The sequence below is a fragment of the Rhea americana genome, unplaced genomic scaffold, assembly GCF_003343005.1.
Source record: "Rhea americana isolate MKP2758 unplaced genomic scaffold, rheAme1 scaffold_15, whole genome shotgun sequence".
In the NCBI taxonomy this organism is placed as follows: Eukaryota; Metazoa; Chordata; class Aves; order Rheiformes; family Rheidae; genus Rhea; species Rhea americana.
The window spans coordinates 574,973-599,120 of NW_028185594.1; the positions used below are offsets into that span (position 1 = coordinate 574,973).

General features: G+C 47.0%; 1 protein-coding gene across 2 annotated transcripts in view; it reads right to left on the reverse strand.

Moving 5' to 3' along the window:
* The window catches only part of VWC2L (von Willebrand factor C domain containing 2 like), a 46,487-nt gene extending 22,440 nt beyond the window's left edge, over positions 1 to 24,047 (reverse strand). For both annotated transcript variants that reach the window (XM_085299321.1, XM_085299322.1), the window contains exons 1-3: positions 24,027 to 24,047; positions 21,575 to 22,041; positions 2,653 to 2,782 (exon numbers count right to left, since the gene is read on the reverse strand). In XM_085299321.1, coding sequence (XP_085155447.1) covers positions 2,653 to 2,782; positions 21,575 to 21,985 — 541 coding nt within the window. In that variant the 5' untranslated portion in view covers positions 21,986 to 22,041; positions 24,027 to 24,047. The remainder of the gene's footprint in view (positions 1 to 2,652; positions 2,783 to 21,574; positions 22,042 to 24,026) is intronic.
* Positions 24,048 to 24,148: the final 101 nt, after the last annotated feature.

The following is a 24,148-nucleotide window of genomic DNA, read 5'->3' on the forward strand; positions in this document are numbered from 1 at the left end:
TCACTAGCGGGAACCGTAAAACCCAGCGACCTTTCATCTCCGAGACAGAAATGCTGCGCAGCACCTGGAGCCGTCGCCCTTAAAATTTGCTCCGACAACCCGGATCACGGGACACGAGGGGAAACGCGCTCGCTCCCTCCTCCGCCCCCAGACCGCGGCCTCCCAGCGAACCCTGCCTCCGACACGTGGACCGAGGCATCGCTTGCCTCGCGGAGCAAGCTTTGCCCGAGCTACACCGCAGTTAGGAAATCGTGAGATAACGATTCTATTGCTTTTGACAACAAGGAATAAATCTCGGGAGCCACTTGTTTAGACTCTTCTTAAACGATGGTAGAGGAAGGGAATTGGTATTGGCTTTTTATGAATCTTCAGGTCAGGTACGTTAGAAGCAACAGATTTTTGCATTAACCTCGCTGCTTCCCAGCACTTTTGCCCTCGGCAAGACATAATTAAGAAAGGCACAGAAATCTATCCGAACGTATCGTAGAGGAAATTATTCTCCACTTAATGGCAGCAGCGGCTAAGCAAGCACGCAAGCCACGCGGCTAGCAAAGCACAGCAAATGATGCAGGGCCCTGTTTTAATCCAAAAAACGACGATCCTCCTCACCAAAATTTTAGGCTTTTCAAATGAGGATTTGCACTGCGTGTTGCTCTGGGGAATAACGCTTCTTTTTCCACAGCTCTGTCCCTAGAGCTCTTCTGCTTGCCAGTCTAAAATGCTGACCACAAGAGCTGAGACTATGCTAAAGTCTTCTCATCATGCCAGGGCTTCGCACTGCAACTGCCTTCACTGCTGCGACAGAAAGCAAAAGCTACCGGATGGAAAGGGAGAAAGAAAAGAAAAACAAATTTAAGAAAGAAAAGGCGTCCTGTGTTATCTCCAGGCATTTGTGAAGCCAATCTTTAATTGACAGGCTGCAGCGGAGAGCCGAACGATAAAATCTTGGTCTCAAGGCGAGCACCCAGCTTAAAGCACTGCGTTCCTTCCTCACGGGGATGTGTCCGAGCGACTCGGAGAGGCAGGAGGTGCGGCAACATCTTTTATTCTTTGGCATGAATTTCCCAGCAGAGAAGACGGAAGCGAACGGGGCGCTCGGCAGCAGGGCCGTGCCCAAGAGGAATAACCACGTTCGCTCATCAGGCTCCCTGCATCAGCGGCGCCCCCAGCCTGTCCTGGCACCTACCTATTCCTATCACTTCGGCGCCTTTCCCGTAACCGCCCCCTGCCCAGCCGCGGGTCACCGTTCGTCCCCGCGGCAGCCCGGGGGATGCGGCGACCGCAGCTCCGCTCCGCGCAGACGTGCTCCTTGGCCCACGCAACGCCCGCCGCGGCCGCGCCGCCCGCTCTCCCCGGCCGCGGGGACCTCTTGGTTCCCGGCTAACGCGACGCCTCCCTCCTGCCTGGGTGCCTTGCCACGTCCTTCTCTTAGCAGTCTTGCTGCGTCAGATAGGAAACGTCATACCCAGGCTCAGCGGGCGGTATGCAAAGATGGTGCGCAGAGCTGCTTACAAGGCCTTTTCTTTGAAGTTCAACAAAAAAAAAAAACCATCGAATGAAACTTCCTAGGAACATTTTTCTGCTTTTCAATGGTAGCATAAAGCTCTAAATAGAAGCCTTAAAATTTGACTAAAAATCAGTGTTTAATATAAACCTCTGCGTTTCAAGCAGTATTCTTGCTATAATTATGCAGACTGTTGAGAACTTTGCCATTTCTTTTAGTAAAAATATTTTGGATTTCAAGTCATGTGCTTTTTACTCTGTTTTAAAGAGCAGAAAATGTGTTGAAAATGTTATTTCTCTGTAAACATTTTCATTCTGAAGCCAAAAGCAACCATTAACTCTTTTACCCAGCAGCAGTGATACATGCAAGACAACACACATATGGATAGGGCATCCTAAACATGAGAAGATGAGTCTAGGCAGCCGTTTCTTATATGGCAAGAAAGCTGTGAAGAGGCTTATGTGAACCTAGCTCACCTCTTAATCTGTCCTCATGTCTACATTGGGAGAAAGGTGTGCTTTTCCAGAGGAAAAAACGTGTTTTGGAGAGGCAGTATGATTTGACCACTGAGACGTTTTTGACAATAGATTTATATTCCAAAGGTATTCCTGAATCTAACTCCAATTCATGGACTAGTGACAGCAGGAGAGCGAGGGCCAACGCTACACACGTCGACTCCAGCACATAATGTACAGTGCTATGGGCTTGGCCAGCCTCTTACTGGAACTAATGGGAGTTTGGTGCTGATTTCAGAGTTCTCCAATGATCTTACATACGACCATCGCTTTCTTTATTTAAGGACAAAGACTCCTCTTGTTTTCTTATGGACTTGCTTTTGTGTGAGACTACTCCTGAGAACAAAGCAAAGACATGAAATGGCCATAATCAATGTCAGGACTCGACCCTATAAGCCCTTACTCAAGGTAGTGATCCCATCAACTCCAGTAAGAGGACGCAAGCCAGGAAGGGCAGCCTTAATTTGCACAGTTGCAAGCTTGTAACTGAAGCCCACACGCAAGGCAAAGTAACAGCCCCAATGCCAGTGGATGCCAACAGAAGCAAATTTCCTGGGGGTTGGTGAGTAACAACATTTTAACAAAATGTTTCCTTTACATCCCTTTGTTAAAGCCAATACAGTACTTTCTTACCATTTTTGCAGACAGGACAACACTGTTCTGGTTCATAGACTGGGTTGACACATTCAGGAACTGCGCAGTCTGCTACAACACAGTGAACTTCATTGCTGGGCTCACAGCGACACCATTCGCATGGCGAGGGCTAGGAACAAATCTAAAATTAGCCCATTTCCTCCCGTAGCTCACAAGTTTGCAACATTTCTATCTTGCCATAAGATAAACACATGAGCGTTTAATACCTCTTGACTGCATTCATTCATCATGGGTAATAGAATTAACCTATGGGACAACACAGCAACATCTCAAATAGGCAACCAGAACATTAGACAGACCAACGAGCATGGTATTTGTTTTCCCAGAGTAGGTGTGGATTTTTTTTAGCTCTTGTCAGACTTTTGCTCCTTTGGGTAAAAGGACTGAGCCGAGTTGCTAGGTCTCAAACAGGCCCAGGATTGACGGTGTGACACACGCGCATCTGGCCTGACACCACTCTGCTCTACCCATCTCTTGTAACCTTACACTTTCGGCCAGGAGCACAGCCGGATTCCTGGAAGATTGAAAGGGATGGATAGAAAGGACAGAGTGATTTCCCAATATATATTCATATCACATGTAGACTGCCACGGTCAGTAAATCCATGACTGTTGGGGAGGTGCTGCTGGGTGGCCACCAGACTCTTGGAGGAGTTGCTGTTGCTCTTCCACCTCTAGAGAGTTGCTACACTTTTCAGAGCGGAGGATAACAGTGCTGTTCTTGGAGGGGCAGCGACACTTTATTCCATCTTCGTGCAGCTCTTGCTTCGGGGGGCCAGGAAGCACCTCCTTAATATAACCCTTAGACCTGGCCCTGACCCCACTCCTGGTGGTCTAGGAACAACTGCCTCACCCTGGACATGTGAATAATCAGGAATATGAGTAATTCCACTGAAAGCGGGGAGTCTGGGATGAAAGTACCCAGATGGACGGTCCCACGACAGGTCCAGCAAGTTAAACAGGAGTCTGTACCTAGCCTGCAAACGGTAGAGAGCTGTCACTGTCTTACTCTGTAAGAAGCTGTGGAAATCTGCTAAAAAGTAAAGAGGTCAGTGTCTTAGGGTCCCCAATATCCTTGTAAGTGAGTGAGTGTGATGACAAGAGGGCAAAAGAGCTAAGAAATGACAAAAAAGAGAATCTGAAAGGAAAGTAACTTCCCTCCAGCACCTGTTGGTTCAGTGCATAACCCTTAATTCCTCTGCAGCAGTAGCTCCTGTCACTACTGGAGTGAATTCTGCTTTCTCTTGCACCGTTAGCCTTGCAATTGCAGATTGCAATCTTCAGCAATGGGAATTCCTCCACAGTTAAAAAAAAAGAAAGAAAAAAAAGAAAGAAAATTGAAATGCAAATGAGAGGAAGACTCGTCCTCTTGTGTTTCAGATCTCAGTGATGTTGCTCACTTCTATAAGACAGACACAACCCCCCGAGCCCTAGTTTTGGCAAGTAAGAATTTTTTTGGTTCACCTCTAAGAAGCTCCGTATGTCTCGAGTCAAATAACTTATTCCCAGAAAATTCATTTCTACCTTAAAAATGCACTAATTAAAGCTTCCCTTGCTTTGTCTCAGCATCTGCAGTCTATAATTCCCATCACCTCTCATTTGCTCACAGCTTTGGCAATTTAGATAAAATCAGCACTCCTTGAGCAAGGAAAGAAGTCTGTGGAGGTGGAATTCCTCTCCCTAATTATCTTTCCTCATTCAATCCTGCTTTGATTTCTGTCTGAAGCACCAGGAGTCTAAATTAATTTGACTGACATTCCTTATTCAAGGCTACTTAACAAGAAGAAACAATACAGGAGAAAATAGACAGAACTATTTGCCGAGGGATCAATAAGAAAATTGTTCCTTTGTTTTTACTCATTTCAATCGCTAATTATACGGAGTGGTAGAACTAGATCTTACGATACATGGAGGCTTTCACTGACACCTCCTTCAGGACTTTCCCCCCTCCACTACTCCCATGGCTGCAAAAGGAGTGTTCCCAACGCTGCAGCCCAAAGCTACTGCGTGAAGAACATCAACAGATACAGAAGTGCCCCTGAACAACCGCGCGACTGAATAAACGAGCCATGACATTCACATCTTTTGCTTTCGTGTTCTTAGTGTAACGCTGACGGTAACGCTATAGTAAACCGTGATGCCGCCTGATGCTGAAAGCAGCTTTCCAGGAGGGAGGAATCGTACACAGTTATGAGAAGGAAAGCATGCTCCAGCTGCTGCGGCACTAACGAAGGGCACTTTCTCAGCCACCTCCTCCTCTCCATCTTACTGAGTTCAAACTGCTCGGCCTTGCCTCTGGGACCTTCTCTTATCTGACCGTTTCACTCGTTTGCCAGCGCCTCTCACCGTGCCTCCACCCCAGCGAGTGACTCCGGCCTTCCTGACCGCTTAATTTATGAACATCGCAGCACCTTCTCCCGCTGGATGTGCTCTGGGAGCTGATTTGTAAAACCCGGCCCTTCCAGAAAGGACTTTGCCCCGAGTGTGCTGAAACAACTAAGCAGCTTTTTACTGCTGTCCCATCCCAGCTGCGAATCTCTCCTGGAGCTATGCTGCTTGTGGAACGACTCCGGCATGTTGGCCAGTAAAGTCCTCCACTTATCTACACAGATGGGAAGGAGACTGAGTAAGGAAAGGGGGAACTGGGAAGTAGCACAGGAATTAGGAACCAGTGAAAGATGTCCCAAAGTTTTGCTTCCTGATCCTTCCATCTACCTCATTTGCTCTTATTTATCTCCCGATGACAGCAGTTCCCCTTTAGCGGTCAGCGGCATTCCCATCCAGGTGCTGCTGCTCTGTTTGCTCCCCATCCAAATACTCTGCAAGGACTGCTTACGATCAGGAGCTTCCTGCAGGAGCCGCTATGCAGTTTTGTCAATTTTCCAGAATCTAGATTTAGAGATTTCTCACTCATCGAACAGGAAGTAGTTTAATTTTTTTGTAGTCACTGAGGTTCAAATACATTAACAGCAGTTCCTGGAAACAAACTCCCATCCCTACTGAAAAAAAAAGTTGAAAAAATACACACGGTTTCTTGAGTATGAAAGAGAGAGGACACAAATCAGAGGTTATGCCATTCACACACAGACAGTGTGAACAGCTGGTATTCTGAAAAAAATATGTTAAGATTAAAGGATCGTAACAGGCTTGGGCCAGAAGATGATTTATTCACTCCACCTGTGCAAGGCAGAATAATCTCTTAGCATTCTCTCTAGGGAAGGATTTGTTAGAAAGGATTTCAAGACATATTGGTGCAGAAACTTTCTTTGCACCACTGTCCAAAATGAAGGTTCATGGTACGCAGCTGGAAGAGGAGTAAACTGGGCCCTTCTGTATCAAGTATTAGTATGGTATTTTAACTTGGGAATGCTCATACAAAGCACTGAAATTACTGTCATGTGATGCTCATGTGCCACAGGTGTGAGGACTCAAACCTTCAGGAGAAGTGGTGAGGGAATATATTCCTCGATGTCCCTGTCAATATGAGGACCAAGTCTAGCCAAGTGGGTGGGTAGTAAACGTGACCAAAGCCTGATCACCATCCAATGACTTTTGATAACGGATTAAATGACCTTCTCAGTCCCAGCACCGACCCTGTTTCACCTCCTGTACCCCCAGTCACTTCAAGGACCCCAAAGGTGGATAGGGATATGGTTCCTAGACACTCCTGCTTACAAGCCACGTGTAAGATGATGACCCAACTTCTAGACTTTTAATCTCAAGGAGGTTTGGGACCACACATTTAGGAGCTGTTGGGGAGGGAGGTTCAGTTCCTGCTTCTTCGGGGCAATGGCTCTGCCCCGCACATGGGAGGCAGTGGGAAGAAGCCAGAGCTCATTCAGTTTGTAATGGAAAATCTTAGTCTCCAGTGTTGTCAAATGAAACATCTGCAGTCAGTTCATTAACAAAGAAAGAAGGAAGGAAAATTAAAACAGAGAATAGAGAATACACACGACTAATAAAGATTTCATGTGCACGAGCACATAATGATAAACTTGATAGATGATATAAACAAACAAAAAAAGGCAACAAAGGAAACAGAACGAGAAACAAGAGTGTCATCCCCCCCCCCCAAACAGGGGAAATCAAGAAGCCAAATCAGATGTGGATACTGTATCTCCTCATCCTCACTCTTGCTCCCATACACACACCAGCTCCCTCTGGAGAGTGGTCATTTCCACTCTCTCTTTTGGAACAAATTCCAACGCATGTAGGAATTACGCTCGCTAACCAGTCGCCCAGCTACTCCTTACAGTGGAAAAGGGGTTCCCTCTCACCTAAGGACTTGGGTACCACCCGGGTCCTTCTGCCGTTAGCCACCAGTTTTCATAAAGCACCCAGAAAATTCCATCCCTGTGAAATTTGTACTCTTGAGGACTCTGGTAGGCCCTTGAGTTGCCTGAAAGAACTGGCAGACAGACAGATTGCATGATCAAAGATTTCTTCAGGAAAACAGCCTGAAATACTAATCCTTCCCCAAGTTGGAGGGGCATAAATAAAGTGGAAAATTGTTTCAAATCTCAGTGTCTAGATCTACTTTCCTGTGCTCTTCTACAGCTGAAGAAATCTGAATCAATCAGGTTGTCAGACAGAGGAGGCAATCACAAGAATAACCTATCACACAAAACTTCCAGGCGTTCAGTCAAGACCTGTGCCTTGCTGCATCCGAGACACGCAGTCTAGTCAGAGAGACTCTTGTCTTCTCTTGCCCCAAACGCTTACTGAACTTCAACCGGATTTCACAAATTGCCCATGCCTCATCCGCAACTACAGCATCCTAAGCCCCCTCTCTACTCCCTCAAACATGTCAATGATTTTCCTTTAACGTGGAGATTGCCCTGCAAATGCTTAATACTTCATGTCTCCCTGTCAACTAATCCGAGGTGTTTCTGCGTAAGCACCTTTAGAGAGGAAGGCAGGGAGCTATTTCCCTAAGACAAATGAAAAACTTTAAAGATGACATCTGACTGATACTTTTTTTTACGTGTTTTTTCTGTCATTCAGTGGCAATTTCCCTGAGTTTTTTTCTTCCTTGTTCTGTTAACTGTAACGGTTTCTGGGCCATGTGTACCTCCTCAGGCTCCCCAAAACATTCATTTCAGTCCCACATCTGGGCTGATGCTTATCTCGGACCATGTTCTCCCTGTCTTAGATTGGGGTTTATAGGAGTGCAGTCTCCTGCGGCCACTTGTGATTTTTCAGCTAGCTTCACTCAGATTCAGTGTTTGTAGTTCGTGCTCCTCTGGGAGCTAGGAAAACGGTGTCCACTTTCCAAGCAGCCTTCTGAAAGCAAAGCAGTATTTGAAACCTAAGTATTTCAAGAGAGAGTGGATCTTAAAACATTAAAACAGATCACACACAGGCCTGTTACTTCTTGAGACTTCCCACTCTGCGCATTTATAGACCAAATCCTTCTGATTTCTTCCAGCAATGTTTATCACAGCCACTTACTGAGACTTTGGACCCCTCCTAATCTTTTCAAGAAAAGACTTTCAATTACACGGTACTTTCTTCATATCGGAGCGTTCAGCCTTGTGGAACGAGGTTTACATCCTTCTTGGAGCTAGCACAGAGGCTGCTCAAAGCTAAGGCAAATTCTTGCGATTGAGCCCTAGTCATCTGTCCTGCGTTATCTGGATTTACTGGGCTGCTTTCTTCCTCCTCCTTCCCGCTTAACTCTCCAGTTAAGCTTGAAGAGTGTATTAGTACAAGAACGTCTCGTAATACCACGCTCCAGGACTTCGGCTCACTGACTAGGTCCCACGATGTGCTCGGCAAAGGACTGCGTCCCAGTGCGCTTGGACTACTGCACGCCAGCTCCTTATCGATTAGAAAACAGCTATTAGCAAACCACTACAGAGCAATGCAAACTTTGTAACTGTTGTGTCACAAATACTTGACATTTCTGTAGGAGGAGGAAATAGAAAGGCTTCACAGAAGTGTTTACAAGCATCCAGTCATTTTACAAAAGTCATGTACTGATCAGACAAGGGTTGCTCAAGTTTAGGAGAAGACAATTCAAGCATTTCCACTAAATTTAACATACCTGCTATCAGGGGCTATGATACTTTTCAGAGTCAAATAGATATATTTACAAAATGGGCAGAATGACTGCAGAAATCTGCTTGGTTAACTGGAATTTGAAGTGGATGGTAACACAGACAGAAATGCACCTGGGAGTTTTATTTCCAAGCCCCATGGAAACACAAGGGTTCATCACACTGCAGCAAATGCAGAGCAGATTCCAGGACTCGCAGCATCACTGGAAACCTTACTCAGGCATGTTAGCTCCCGCCTCCTTTAACCACTGAAAATGAAACACTGCATAAGTATATGCATTTTCTAGATACTATTACAAAGGAATAAAAGATGATTTTCATGGTAATCTTACTGAATATGGAATTGCTATATTTTCTCCTCCCTTTAAAACCACATTAGAAAAGAAGTGCAAACGCCTTACGAAGCAGAAGACACAATCATCTCCGTTTCTACTGAGTCACAGCAGTTCTGAAGACATCTAACCAGTCCCTTCTCCATGCATTTCTCAATATGCCAAAACTTTGCCCTAGATTTCGATGCGCTACCTGCACCTATACGGGCGAGCAGCGTGGCCACCTCCTGCCCACGTGGCCCAGCTCACTGAAGACCACCCCTCCTGCCAAGCTCTCCATCTCTTAGTTTTCAGGAGTTTGTGCCAGTGCTCGTATAAATAGTTGCAGTCAGCCCTCCTCCTTGGCGACCGGTGGCATCCTGCTTTATGCAGATAAAACAGCAGGAAAAGGAGAGATGTAAAGTGAAGTCTGTCAAATTGTGCGCTTACGTCTTAAGACTGGCTGTAACTTTTAATGACGCTACGGACAATAGTAACCCTGATGGCGATGATTTTTGTAGCTACAGTTTCAGGTAGTGAATTTATCGGCAGGAAGCAAGAAAGGGAAAAAAAAGTTTAAAGAAGACCTGATGAATAAAATCGGCAGCAAGAACGGCTTCCGCATTACAGCAGAGGTGGGAAGTTATAAACCAGGAGAAAGGGATAAAAAGGAAACCAGGAGAGTATTCATCAAAGATACCCCTGGAGTTGAAATCAGAATCATTTTCATTGTTATTGAAATTGCCTCTGATCTCCGGCAGATTAGCCAGCGATTGTAGAGAAGTTCAGAGAATTATCTTCGACTGAGAAATTTTGCAGACAGCAAACTACGGAGAGCAGTCTAGTTAGTGGGAGTCCCAGCTGAAGCGCAAGAGTGGATCGGTCCACAAGGGCAGGACACTTGTCCTCTGCACTGGTCGCTTCAACCCTCACTATTAGCAGCACATCAATAACAGCTTAGTTTGCCAATACAAAAACCTGCCCGTGGCCAGAATTATTCCCTAAACATATCTGTGACTTCTTTTTTTTTAAAAAAAAAATTGTCATCCATCCAACTAGCGGAGACTCGGTAACAGTTATGCTACAGAAACTGTAATGACTTGGACTTTCCATAGGGGGGGAAGTTGCTCAATTAAACAGCCGGGTGAGCGGTTCTGGGCAATAAGCACAATCACAGAAAACGCGATCAGTTTTGAATCATTTGCTAACGATTTCTCAACAGGCAAAAAAGTGCTAAGTCATTAGATAATTTAATTGCACTGAAAAACTGGAGCTGTCTACTACTTATCTGGAGAACCAGTAATACTGCATGAGCTTTCGCTGTGCCAGCCAAAAACTTAAAAGTGTTTGGACCTTACTACAATTTGGCCAAAATAAGGAGCTGGATTCTAAGGAGCAGGAGAAGTTGAGGCTGAGAGGAGCACCGAGATCCTGCATTACTAGGGGCCCTCCTCAATACACAAACACACTAGCACTGCTGAACACAAGGCTAAAATGCAATGAGAAATTTCTTGCTCAGCTGAAAGGAACAGAGACAAACACATCACAAAAAACATTTTCAGTAAATGGTGACTCTGTCTTATACTCAATGCAGCCACATCGCAAAGAGGTCAAAGAAGACTTGTCTCTTTCATTAGCCTACAGGTACTGCAGCTCTCCAACCAAAGCTGGATTTTGGTTGGCTCTAACTGATGCCTGACTATCCACAGCCACCAGAGGCTTTCCAGGCAGCTAGAAAGAGCATCGATAAAGTGGTCTGGTGAGCAGGCTTTGATTCTGGAGATGAAAAGGCACAAAGATATGGCAATACCTCCAGGTCACGTGCAGCTCTCCTCCCCAGACCATGCCTGGAGCCCACCACATTGCTCTTAGAATCATAGAATCACTTAGGTTGGAAGAGACCTCTGGAGACCATCTAGTCCAACCCCCCTTGCTACTCCTTTGTAGAAAATCCTGTGGAGCTACCGAGGCCAGGTATGCCAGAAGAGGTGCATCACCATGGGCATCGGCTGCTTCAGCAGCGTGAAGGCATTAGCTTCATATTCTTCCATTTGCTATGTGCCACACAACTGGATAGGTTTGCGTTTACTTTACAAAGTCATTCCCCAATTAGCTGATGAGAGAGATGAACTTGAGCCGAGCCTTGGCCCCTTTTTCTCTCTGCAGTCTGGCGGTTGCTTTTTTTCCACCGAGAGCAGCAGTGGAGCTTTCCGTAACAACGTGACTCTGCACTTCTTTTGTAAGAACATCCCCTCTGTTTTGATATATGTCTCATTTTATTCCTGACAACAGCTGTACCTCACACACCCCGCGGCTGAGGGGATCGGAGGTTCGTATGACTTTGCTGATAATTTTTACGATTCTGTTCCAGGAGTTTTTTCAGCTTGGCCGTGCCTGGTGCGCGGGGAACAGGGCTCCTTTCTGAAGGTTCCCGATCTGACAGACGGCCCTTCCACCGGCGTGAGGGCACGGCCGGACCGTGCGATGCGCAGCCCCGTCTGGGCACAGAGGAAACGTCTGCGTACGTTCTGCATTCGTTCACCTCCTCTTTTAATACCAATAGCGTAACTGCTCCCAGCTGGCAGCTTTCCAGCCAACGCCGCTATCTGTTCCTCGCTCTCTGCTCTTGCCATGCTAGCGAAGGAGTCGCATTTGGGAGAAAGTCTCCTACAGAGGCACAGGGGCAAGGGCTGAGGCACTACGACCCCGCTTAGAAAGGTGATCCCGTCGCCCAGTGTTTTCTCTAGATCTGAATCTGCTTTTATCTTCTTAATTCATGCAAAAAGATGGGAAAAGGCAGCAGGCTCTGGCTCTACGTGCTGATAAAACACTGCATTTGTATTAAGGAGGTACACATCATGCCACCATCGCTGGGGAGGAGAACTTGGTCCCAGATCTTGGTCCCAGTCTGTCTCTTGCAGTTTTCCGTCTGGACCATCGGATGCACTTTCCAGTTCTCAGTGGGAACAAATCAGCGTAATGCCATTGAGGTAGATCTACGTCAGCAAAGGATTTGGCCCTGTACCTAATCCCATGCACTAGGAGGAAATCATGTCCCTCTTCTGCTGGGGAGATGCCTGGAGGACGGCTGTTCAGCTGAGCTGTAGGAAATCTTTGCAGCCAGCCTGTTTTGCCCAAAGGCAAACAGCTCAAGCAGCTGCAAATATCCATCTGGGGGACAATTCTTGGCTGGTCCAGGGCAGTCAAGGGCTGGCGTGAACTCCTCTTGCTCCATGCACTGCCCTGCCCGTTTCACAGTGCTGTATCCCTCCCAGCCTCAGCGTCTCGCTCGGTTTGGATGCCCCTGGGAGGCTGGCCCCATGCATCCCATCAGTGTAGCTTGACCTTCTGCTTCCCAGAAGCACACCAAAAGGGCTCCCTCCTTCTCCTGGTTGAGAGTTTCTAATGGAAGTTGCCCCTGGTTTGCTCTTCCCCATGCTGAAAGGCTACAGCTGGCAGTGGAGGAGCTACACCAAAACCAACCATAACTCTGAGTGCCCTGGTAGCGTGGAGTTGTCTCAGATGGACTCCAGAAGCACTGTGACTGCATTGAGAGCAGTGTGAGATTTACGGCATCTCAAAAACTGTTATTAGACAAATCCAGCATAGCCACGAGTCTCTAGAAGCCAGATTCACTCTTCCTCTTCCATGGGCCCTTTGCTGCTTTGGTAAATAGCTCTGACCGTGTTTTCCCCCGAAGGAGCACGTTCTTCCTGGATACACCGCTCTTGGTCACGTACGTTCAGCTCAGCATTCCCTCTGGGATCAGAACTGGAGACATGGGGTTTCCTCCTGCCAGGAGCTCATTACTGAGCTCTGTTGGTGTGTGCTGGCTGACTTTATTGCCTTTTTCCCCTTCCAAGGAAAGACATGTTGGCCGAACCTGAGCGTAGAACCGAGGAGAGGTTAGGAGCTGTCTTCTTTTTTTCCCTTTATGCTGTGACGGCACAGGAGCTTGAGGGTGATGAGAATCTGTGCTAACATCTACACGCACAAACTCTTCTCTTCTCCTCACTATCTTTAGGCCCTGATCCAAAGCCTTGTCCAGACAAGCAACAAGCCTTGATTGTACCAGCAGGTTAAAGCCAGGTCCATCCAAATATCTCTTGGTTTTGCCAGGTCTTTGGTTTCCTTTGGTTCTAAGCACCGAAAAGCACCTCACYMGKYCCWWSCWWKAKMSSWRWWWWASYTSCWGMKGGWKTMWKMKSMGRCCYRGMRRKSYKCRGCRRWKSMMRSSAGCRRAMRRYYTGKCCYWYRGMYTRMCSWAGCWMYRYMCWMCWSWSWMRSYYWRAWRSWKWCMMYMSSSYTSGGCMKCRWSARRTSSTSRKRKKRKSRSYTYAMMRRAWRMARWGRRGKMTKTARAMATGWMRMYRMMTSMTGKGMWGSMMATKWKKMKMKGSMTSWTCCCTSAGAMWKTRMGYRGWAGKRMAGGKGYYYSSWYGYWYSYMMYKGRMMMKRMKKTWWGSSMRRYKRKRYTSATYYMWRRKRMKSYYCWWYWWGRRMAKKMTSSWRRTWRTTGKKWWYMMWRCYAYRRTKWMMKRAKWCAWWYSWYKMYRMCYTKSYMTSKRRKWGKARARYMAMMTRSCATSWAGCATYWKWCTTCMTTMGKSKYTGKKMKYTWYWGARRWWRKARKARMWYYWMTWYSMYCMSASRMKSMTKRGRAMKKGRMWMMRSTRSYSMRRKSAKKKWGYWTSYMAKTYRRSTYMMSYRKSGWSMWMSWYRKYRGSWRARWWKYYCWMRYWTYMRSWYMAMYMRMKGYTSTTWMWAYWWTGRSRSRMWMMRSYCKMMSSYTYKMKGWGMWWWMARRMMMWCWKKKKMTKMTMWCAYMYWYSSYKRTKWSYRSWMAYMRSSRWRKRTGWKAKMAKMMMMWGWKKKYYTKWWWKCWCMKMRARSSKKMGRSYKKWKYSYSYCAWWRTWKWAASARCMKYKRKTKRWSYKRAWRYKWGRRMWWYTYWSCYRMYRWSKWKSWCSMYRSKKRASYYRAMTKRSAWRCWMMMTSMYYKSRSYASYKKWKYCMMKTYCYMAKSMKYSTSKGRKSRWAKWRRWKYTMYTMYWWYYTCWRWARMKMMCARMSMCKAAKGAAGWMWRATGCTWSATGSYAKKTKRYTYTMCWMYYMSAKRSMARGKYRKMRWSRWWTGWMTYMKKWMAYYRTRGYWKKRWWMMCAAYWAYYWSSAKMMTKYYCWWRWWGRRSMKYMYYWKRRATSARYMYMRYYKSSCWWAMMKYMKKKYCMRKKRSRWRCRWSSRRRCMCCTKYMCTWCYRCKYAMWKTCTSAGGGAWSAKSCMKMKMMWMATKKSCWKCMCAKSAKKYRKYKWCATKTYTAMAKMCYYCWYTKYWTYYKKTRARSYSMYMMYMYSASSAYYTSWYGMKGCCSARSSSKRKKGWMWSYWTYWRRSYKWSWSWGKWGKRYRKWGCTWSGKYARKCYRWRGGMCARRYYKTYYGCTSSYKKSMWYYGCYGMRSMYYKCYRGGYCKSMKMWKAMWCCMKCWGSARSTWWWWYWSSKMTMWWGSWWGGRMCKRGTGAGGTGCTTTTCGGTGCTTAGAACCAAAGGAAACCAAAGACCTGGCAAAACCAAGAGATATTTGGATGGACCTGGCTTTAACCTGCTGGTACAATCAAGGCTTGTTGCTTGTCTGGACAAGGCTTTGGATCAGGGCCTAAAGATGGTGAGGAGAAGACTTCTGGCTGTGCATATATATATATATATATACACATGTAAATATATATGTATATACATATGTTCTTTTTCTTTCAATAAGTCTCTGGACAGCCCCCAGTTTTGGCAGCAAGCAGAACCAATGCCCTACTTCCTGGAGCGAATTATCTGAAAGCACAGCCATGGCTTTGGCTGTGAAAACGCTGGGCATGCGCTCATTCCTGTGTCATATTTACTGGAAAAACATCAATCCTGTGGGCATCCGTATGCAGGCCAAATCCTGCGCCGCTCTCCCACCAGAAACCACTGCTGCGCTGCGGTTAAGACACCCCGGCTCACCCATCGCTCCTGGCTCTGCCGCGGTGCCCCTGCACCACCCTGGGCAAGGGGCTCCCAAATAAAGCTGCTTTAGAGCAGGTGGCTTTAAGTCCCCAGGGCGGTTTAGATTTGGGTCTCCTCTGCTTCTGCGGTGAGCTTTTGAGACGGTATTTGCRCACTGCACAGGCCACAGCTGAGCTCCGAGCTCTCCAGGCCTCGGTATTTTACCATGCCATGGCAGAACAACAGCACGAAATCTCGTATTATAATAATGCACTTGTGCGTAGTAATACATATACATATATATGTGTATATATATATATATATTTTATAGGATCAACACCTAAGAACTTAATGTATTTTAAAACAGGTATCATTACAGATCAATACGTGACAGACCTATCCATTTTCATGCGTACTTTTCTTGGATAAATTAYGACAGAAATACAGTAAGTCTATAATTTCAGATTCCTGCACACAGACACCGCCACTGTAATTTTGCCAGGAGGGAGATAATAAATCATACTTTTCCATCTGACTGATGTTCTGTTTCCCCTGTCTGATTTCAACRGCTGCACACTGTCTTGTGAGCTGGCACTGCTCGTGCCTCTTTTTATTAAAGTATAGGCACGTTATTGAAATTTCTTTTGTATTATGGTTGTCTAGCTGTACGTGAAATTGCAGAACACACAAGGAGGAGAAAAAAATAAAAGAAGCCCCATTAGTCTGAGTCATAATAATAATAATAATAATAATAATAAAAACCCCTGCTGCACACATCTTGGAGAGCAAAACGCTAATATTAAAATTGGGGCCCCACGCTGATCTGGGCTAGTAATCATTTTCTTGTAATTTATGAGCAAAGAAGGGAAAACTACTAGTGATCTGGATCCCTGGTTACTACCAACAGGGTTCGATAACGTTTGCTCTTGCAGTTATTAGCTTGCMGTGATTTGAGCGCTTTCCAAGAGCCACCAGGAAACGGAGCTCAAATACTCATACCATTAGAGGAGGACAACTCGGTAACGAATCTTTTTACTCTCCACGCTTCGGGGTTTTTTTTTTCCAGTGGCTTAATGAAGCTTCTCAGATGCAAGATGTCATACTTCCATTCTCCCACGCTGATACGGATAAAATCTCCCTTTGGCACCGGTGTGGCGCGGGCCCGTTGCAGCTTGTGCCCACAAAGCGGGTGCAGAGCTCCTCTCAAAACCGACGGGCATTCGGGGCAGCGAGAGCRGCCGACGCGGCCGCAGGCACCGTTAGGGCACCCAACGGCAACGCCTCCGCCACGCGGATGGTGGCCCRCTTCTCCCTCCTCGCCTTCCCTTTCGAACCGGGGCTGCGGCTAAGCCGGATTTGCACAGAACGGCGCCGTGCCATCCCTCGTACTACGGCACTGTTGCGAGCGTTTCACCCGTACGTGGCAAGGTTGCGCTCTGCGGCAGCGGTCAGCGCAGCGAGGCAGTTTGCACCACTTGATTTCTATTTCTGGCACGGTTACCGGCTGGGCGCGAGGAACCGCTTTCGGTTTCGTTGCTGGCTCTTCTCCAATGGCAGAATGGCCACGTTGCATTTCAGGCCCTGAGAGATGCTGTGAGCAAGGCTGAACAAACTCTTGCACACGCTGAGACCTTTAGATGAAAGGTCTTATCTACTGCTCTATTTTGCAAAGTTGTATTAAGGTAATTGCATTAATAAAACATTTTAAAGAGCATTAACAAAGGAGAAAGCGATGTTGCTATTCCAAAGTAAAGGTTTCCATAACGAACTGAGAATTAGGATATGATAACGCTATGCTTATACAGTCGCTCATTTACTTTGGATTCTGATTATACCCATAGATCCCGGCTGGAGCGCTGATCCCTACTGTGCAAAGTGCAGTATTAGAAGACATAAAGTCAATGAGATACGGAGGCCTGAGCTGAAGGATTAGAGATGATTTGTGGACAAAACAGAGCAATGAATTTAAGAGATGGTGGAAGGAAGCATGRGAGAGAAAAATAAAGTAGAACTCCAGGAGTGAAATTCTGGCTCCTTTTCAGCACAGATCTTGCCCTAGGCTTTATGAAGCTCGAATCTCCCCTTTCCCTTTTCTACTGTTCACAGTGTGGACACCTGCTCAGGGGCAAGAGATTGTTCTCCATCCCTCAAAACCCTGCTTGTGTTCATGGAGCTGATAAACCTCTAGACACCAYTTAAAGACTGACTTTTGGAGCAAGGATGGGTTTGGACAGAGAGGAGTGAAGGTGAATGCCACAAAAAGAGTTCTGCTTTCGACTTTGACAAGGAGGGCACCACACAACGGAAAACCCCKGTCCTGTGGGTCCCATGGTCACTGGGACTCACTGGCCTGCAGGCAGAAGGGGCATTTCCTTCCTAYGTGGTCTAAGAGTAAGAGAACACTTCAAGACGTCAACTTGACAACGTCTTGTGAACCCACCATCCATGTCTCGGCAATGGTATTTTGCTACACATCCGGAYGCACGCGGAGAAGATTATACTGGGTACGCCTGTACGCAGCGATGCAGGAACGAGGGAATTCACAGAAGCGATTACGGACTTTTCAAACTGACAACTTAATCWTTTTCAGAAGGCTCCTAACTGTGGCTACAAATGTACCTTGAACTCTGCTGTAAATTACATTTTTCAAATGTGGGGAGGTGTGTTATTTTCTGTCRGTAAGTTATGTAGCAGAGTAAAAACTAATCAGCACTTAGGAAAACTGTTKTGTCTTTGACATTCGCACGATTTCTCCATAAGCTGCCAATGAACATTAATCAAGCTCGCAGTACACTGTCTCCTTAAGTTTACATAAGCTGCTGTCTGGGAACATTCGTTTAAAACACAACCATGTGTATTCATGATAACTGAGACCTTTTTCTTATTTGTTATTTGCTTGTTTTCTCCCCTGAGGCAGAAAGGGGAAGGTCAACAACTTCTCCAGAAGATGTCCGCTACCACAGGCAAGCGTGTGGCTCTAGCAGCTTGGACCTTAACCTCTGCAACGGAAACCAAAACACGGCCAATGTAGCAGGGGGGAAAAGGGACTAGGTGACCCCAGATTCTAACCTGGAGTCACCGCCAGACCACTCCAGAGACAGCGGAGGGGCGCGACAACCACAGCACCCTTCATGCCTTCGCTGCAGCCATCCACCGGGCTGTCAGCCTCACGTTCGGCCCCTGGGAAAGAACAGAGCAGTCCCGAGGGAAGGGATTCCCAGAGGCCGACCAGGAGGGAAATGTAGAACGAGGTTGGGAAAGAGGGACAAGGATCCCAGTGAAAGGGACCGGGYCTTGCCTTCCTCCTGCACGCTCTTCCTCAGGAGACCAGTCAAACTCCTGAACGCTGGAGAGCAACCTATGCATTAAACATATTTGTGTTGCATCTTGAGTCATGCTAGAGAGACCTCTCCGATCTTTTCTGCCACTGGTTTCCAGGACTCTGGGTGAAACTCAGCCTTACCAGAGTCCCAGAGAAGACRGCTCAAGAGGACTAGCCTGGCTCCACAAGAGCAGCTGAGCCCCAAATCCATGAAGACCTCAAGGATCCACAACGGAGCCATGGAGATCCTACACAGGCTCACTAAACCATCTGTAAGGGACGTAACAACTTACAGTAGATACAGAAAAGCTATTACTAGGTTGAGACTGTCATCTAAACTTCAGCTAAGCATTTCATTCGTACGTGTTAATGACTTAGGGACACAAGTGTAAACACTTGGACAGCTGTCTGAACTAGATGGCTTGTTGTCCTGTTTATATTTTGTGCTTACCAATGTTATGAGTCATAGTCCACTAGAAGGAAGCTAAATGACCCAGAAATGGGTTTCTGTAACTACCCTTTTACCCTGAGATACTCACAAACACTGCAAGTGCTAAGGAAAAGAAAAGACTACATTGCGTTCGAATTTTTCATTTCAAATCACTTTGAAGGCATAGGAAGCTAAAAGCAAGGCAGGAAAATCATCCCAAATGGAAACCTCTAACATATTTTGGCTAATCAGCCTATCCAAAATGTCTTCTCTACCTTGCCTGAACCTTCCTAGGGAAAAAAAATAATCCTAATAGGTGCAAAGATCAGGCAGCTGAAATTTCTAAAAGATGAGTCAGTCCTGCTAATACTACCACAGTAAGTATGAACGCGTGTATGTACACACACATGCGGGTACACACACACATGCAAAAATAGATTTTTTTAATGAAAGCTAATTTCAGCTGTAACTAAGCAATGATGAGCATTTCTGCGGATGACGAATTGGAACCTAGATATTAGCAAAAGCAAATCACAGAAAACAGTGAACCCATTTCCATTGAAAGCAGTCTATTTCTGAGTCAGAAGGACGTGGGAAAGCCTCTCACCTCAGGCAAAGACAGACTTTGCGCCCTGTGGAGTGGGCCTGGGGTAGGTTGCAGACCACACAAGTTCCCCAGGCCTAGAGAAGGGCAGAGCTCTGAGCCTATAAAACCTATGAGCTGTTCAGCTTTTCTTCTGCGGAGATAGCAGATAAAATCTTTGTTCTGTTGCAATAAACAGCAAAATACTCAAGATACTTCAATGAAGTCGAGATTTCACATTACAGTAGCAATTTCCTGAATCTTCAGGTTCTGTCTTTCCTATAGTGCTTATAAACTCATAGTTCATGGGTGTTCCTTCAGCTCCTAACATCTGTCTCCCTCTCTTTTTTTCCTTTAATACATCCTTGGACCTGCACAGTAATGTTCCTTTCCCTGAACCAGTTCCATTATTTGGAGAGAGAAAAAAAAAAGAGGTTTTCACCATTTATTCTAGGTAAACACATAAATATCCAAAAATCAGTTTCTACTCTACTTTATATAGTATCAAGCTCTCAGTAAAGCACAGGTCCAGAACAAAAGCTTGACTGTGAACCAAATTAAATCTGAAGGATCTCRCATTAGCCCTGAACTGAAGGTTACCTCATGCCAGAGCGGCACGCTACCATCTATTTTGCCTTCTTCTGAAGACACTGGAACTTCACTTCCCACACAGCACTCTGCACGGTTCATACGGAAACCCTCGTTGTACAACAAACAGTGAGTCGCTCTTACTCCTTCTTATTGCCTTTTTCCCCTAAATTCTATTTCTCCGCTTTCTCATCCATTATCAGGGTGAGGGCTTTTGTGAGTTTTTTTCATATACCAGGGATACTCCAACGAAAAGATCCACCTTACCGTTGTCCCTCTGCCTTCCTCTCCTCTCCTCAAAACCTCTCCTGAAAAGGCTCTTTACAACTTCCACATACGAACCTGACCATGCCCCTGAATTTACACATAGGTGGGATGCAGAGCCACCAAGCAGGCAGACACAGGACCCTTCGGTCTTCAGGCATGACGTCTGTGAGATGAAGTCGGACTAGGTCTTCTCAGGGCAACAAGAAACTGGTATTTAGGCAGTTCACAAAATCAGCATCTTCACGGGCCTCTGCAGAGCAGAGGGCGGCTTGGTCAGGGTGGCCCTCAAGGAGTTGCTCCTCTACTATTGGTTTTCCCTAGCGTTTCAGACATTAGACTGTCTCGACTATACCGAGTTATTCCAGTCGCAAGTGGACAGAAAAAGATCAGCATAAAGCATACCTGACAGAAAAAAGGAACGAAATATTACTTTCGCTGAAAAATGTCAGAGAAGACTATCTGGGAAAAAGGAAATTGTGATCTGTGTTACTGAGAAATGCAAAGAGCTGTAGGGAATTACTCTCATTGTCAGAAGAGAAAATAAATTGGCAAGTGTATAATGAGATCAGGCGTACAGCCATGAAAAATTATAGGCTGTCCTTAATTACGGAGGTATGAATCTTGAAGCCACATGACCTGAGTGAATAAACTCGTGTATACCTATCGCTTTTATAGATCCTGTTCTTGACTGTGAAATACTGTTTTCCTTGGCAGAACTGAAAACACGTAATCTAGCTTAGAAGAATAAGAGATACAGGTTGTGTAGAGGGTAATGATTTTTGAAAATCTGGTCTTCTTTTTAAGATGTATTCCAAAAGGATTTCTCAATAGTTTCATCACAACATTCCTAACGGGAACTCAACCGTTACAATTAAACCACCTACTTCTCATGACATGCAATGGTTACCTGCCTGGAAATTCATCTTCTGCCATTTTAAACTGCTTTGATTATCGGAGCTGCACTAGAAATATTAAATATAGGTTGTTCTCTACTTGTTTCTGTTCTTGTACAGTTATGAATACCAACTCTCAGTACCATGCCATCAATTTGTGTTATCCAAATTCGAAATGGGGTTCTTGAAAAGCACTCAGTATCGATTTAATGCCATTTTTACAGATGCTGCTGGTAGTTCAATCTAATTCAGCTTGTGGGCAAACAAGGAAGTTATCCAGAGTAGCAGAACCGGAGGGCTGACGTGCTTCACTGTGTTTACATGAGGGGTGAGGCGGCCTGCACTAAGGCTAAAGAAGGTCTTTGGTTTTAGCACTGGCTAGCAGAGGTAAGCAGATACCGGGAGTCCCCCACCGGAACACACGTCAGATAGCATGCTAATATTAAATATGGAAGAAGAGGTTCCATACCTTAAATTCCTCCAAGATTTTGTAATTTTTCCCATGGTATTCACAAAAGTTTTTCACTTCTTTGCATTCCGGACAGCATCCGTTGTGTTCCACTTTTGTACACTTTGGGTGGATTTTGGGGCATTCTGGCTGATCGCAAACAGGTCCGTCCTCAGTACAGACACAGGGACAGTTGGAATGTCCCGGGAAAAAACGTTCTCCCAGTTTGTACACGAAGCCACTGTCATCCACACAGCCCTTCCCTCGGTAGTCATCAAAGATCAGATTGTCATTACTCGAGGTCTGGTCCCCCTCATCAGCTGGGTAGTCTTCGTGGTTGATGGCAGCTGGAGTGACCAAACCAGGGATTAGAAACAGCAGTATCCAGGCTTCATGTATAGGAAGAGCCATCCCCCTCCTCAACTTCTCCATGGGGTCTCAATGCCACGTATAAACAGCCGCTTCCATAGGGAGACCAGTGCAGTGGTCTGAAAAGAAATATTTTTAAGTGAGAACACTCAAAATAGGAAGCAATATTGCCTTATAAAGACYATTTCAGCCAGCACCTAAGAACAAATCAGTGCTTTCAAAACGTACAGATAAAAATCACTGTTTCATTTGAAATAAACCTCTTCTCCTCGATTATTTCTAAAGAGACCAAAGCAYGAGAAATACGTAAATTAGACACGCGTGGCTGTATCCGTATGCCCATAAAACATATTCGTACAAAGSGTGCTTCACGGAATCATCTGATTTTTACTCTCCTCATTTGTACATTTGAGTTTTTGGAGGCACAAAAAGTTAAATTTGCTGCCCGAAATGGCACGGCAGAGGGGCAGTTCAGAGCGATCTGAACCCAAGTTTGAGCACAGTCCCAACCTCCTGCTTGCAGCCGCTGCCCCTGCGTGCTGGCACACAGCTCACTTCATCAAAGCAAGGTGGAAAACCCGAGGAGAAAAACGAGGTAAGCGTAATCTGTAGTTAGATCTGTGTCCAGGACCAAAGACAATGCTGGGCTGGACTTGGTCGGAGCAACAAAAATTTTTAAATGCAGCATTTCCAAAGAAGAAGCTGGACTACTTGTGCGAAGAGCATCAGCCCAGCCTGCCGGGGAGCTTTGTAATCCCTCCAGAAGTGAGGATGCAATTTACCCTTTCCATTATTCAGCATTTGAGTATTTCCCAGGCAGAAGTTCAGAGGCGAGTCCGCGGGGCTGCCCGGGTCACGCCTGCARCCACGGAGCCTGAGCCTGCCCCATCAGCCTGGAGCCGTCCGGAAAACTTCGGGAGCGACGCAGGATGCCCCGACCCTYGCGGAGCTCGGCTTAAGCGGTCGAGATGCTGACCCACGGGGAAAGGCAGATAAGCCCCGTGCCGCCCCCCAGCCAGCCGAAAATAAAGGCCAGGCGTAGAGTAAGTCTCGGGTGGGCTATCGGCTCCACGGGGYGCCGCGTCACTGCCACCAGCGCGCCGTCCTTCCCCGGCCGCCRTCGAGAAGGCGGCGCGGCCCCAGCAGCAAAAGGGGTTCTGATCTAGCTTAAGATACCTGGGCAACGCCTGGCTGCTCTGCGAGCCCAAGCACGGGCAGGCAACTTTGAAACGAGATGAAGTATCAGCGCTGTATTGATCGGGGACGACGGAGGGGGCTGCCGGCGCGGAGCGAGAACGGGCTGTTTGGATGCGTGCGCTGCTCCTCCTCCGCCTGCTTTCTCGCGGCGTGTACACACGCGTACACGCTACACAAACACGCAGCAACCCCACACGGAGAAACGCGTCCTCCCTCCCCCTCCCCGGAGGTGCTTTTAATGCATTTGGATTTTTGGGAGGTCGCAGCTGCTCAACAATTAATTCCCTTTATTTGAAGGGGGGAGGGAAAAAAAACAAAAAAAAAAAAGCAGCTGCAGCAGGAGAAGGCTTTAACCTCCCACCAGCAGCTCAGGGATCCTGTTGACAAGGCAATTTTTTCAAAGCTACAACAGAGGGAGACACCGGATATTACACAAGCTTTATCAAATTCAAAAGATAGCTTCTTAATTGAAGGAGTAGCTATGTTTCCACCGCAAGAGCTACGCGCTGCCTTACTATCAGCAGCATCTCCTGTAACACGCTGCTCGGGAATTGGGCGGTTAGTGCAGCTAAGTGCTAATGCTACAGGTAGGTAGCAATAATCCCCAGCGGTGGGTGTTTTAGGGGGGGGGACAAAAAAAAAACCCAAAGTAAGCAACTCCTGTTTGAGAAGGACCGGCTGAAGTTTGGTGAGCATCTCTGGAAAGGAGCGGAAGTTCCTCCGCGGGGCTCGCCGGCGAGCCCGTGGGCGCAGGGCCCCGCCACGCGCGCCCAAGCGCCGCCGCGCCCCACGCGAGCTCGCGGCGGAACTTTCCCGTCGTCTCCCCCGGCGGGAGAGGCCGGCGAGGCTCCGAGCAAGCCGCTTCCAGCCGCCGTCGCTCGCCTCCAGCGCGGAAGCCCGCACTCACCTTGCTCAGGCGCGCTCCGCGAGCGGCGAGGGGCGGCGGGCCAGCGCGGACCACCGGCTCCGCGGTGTGCCAGCGAGCGCAGCTCCTGCCAGGCGCGTTCCCAGCGCCGGCTCGCAGGCGGC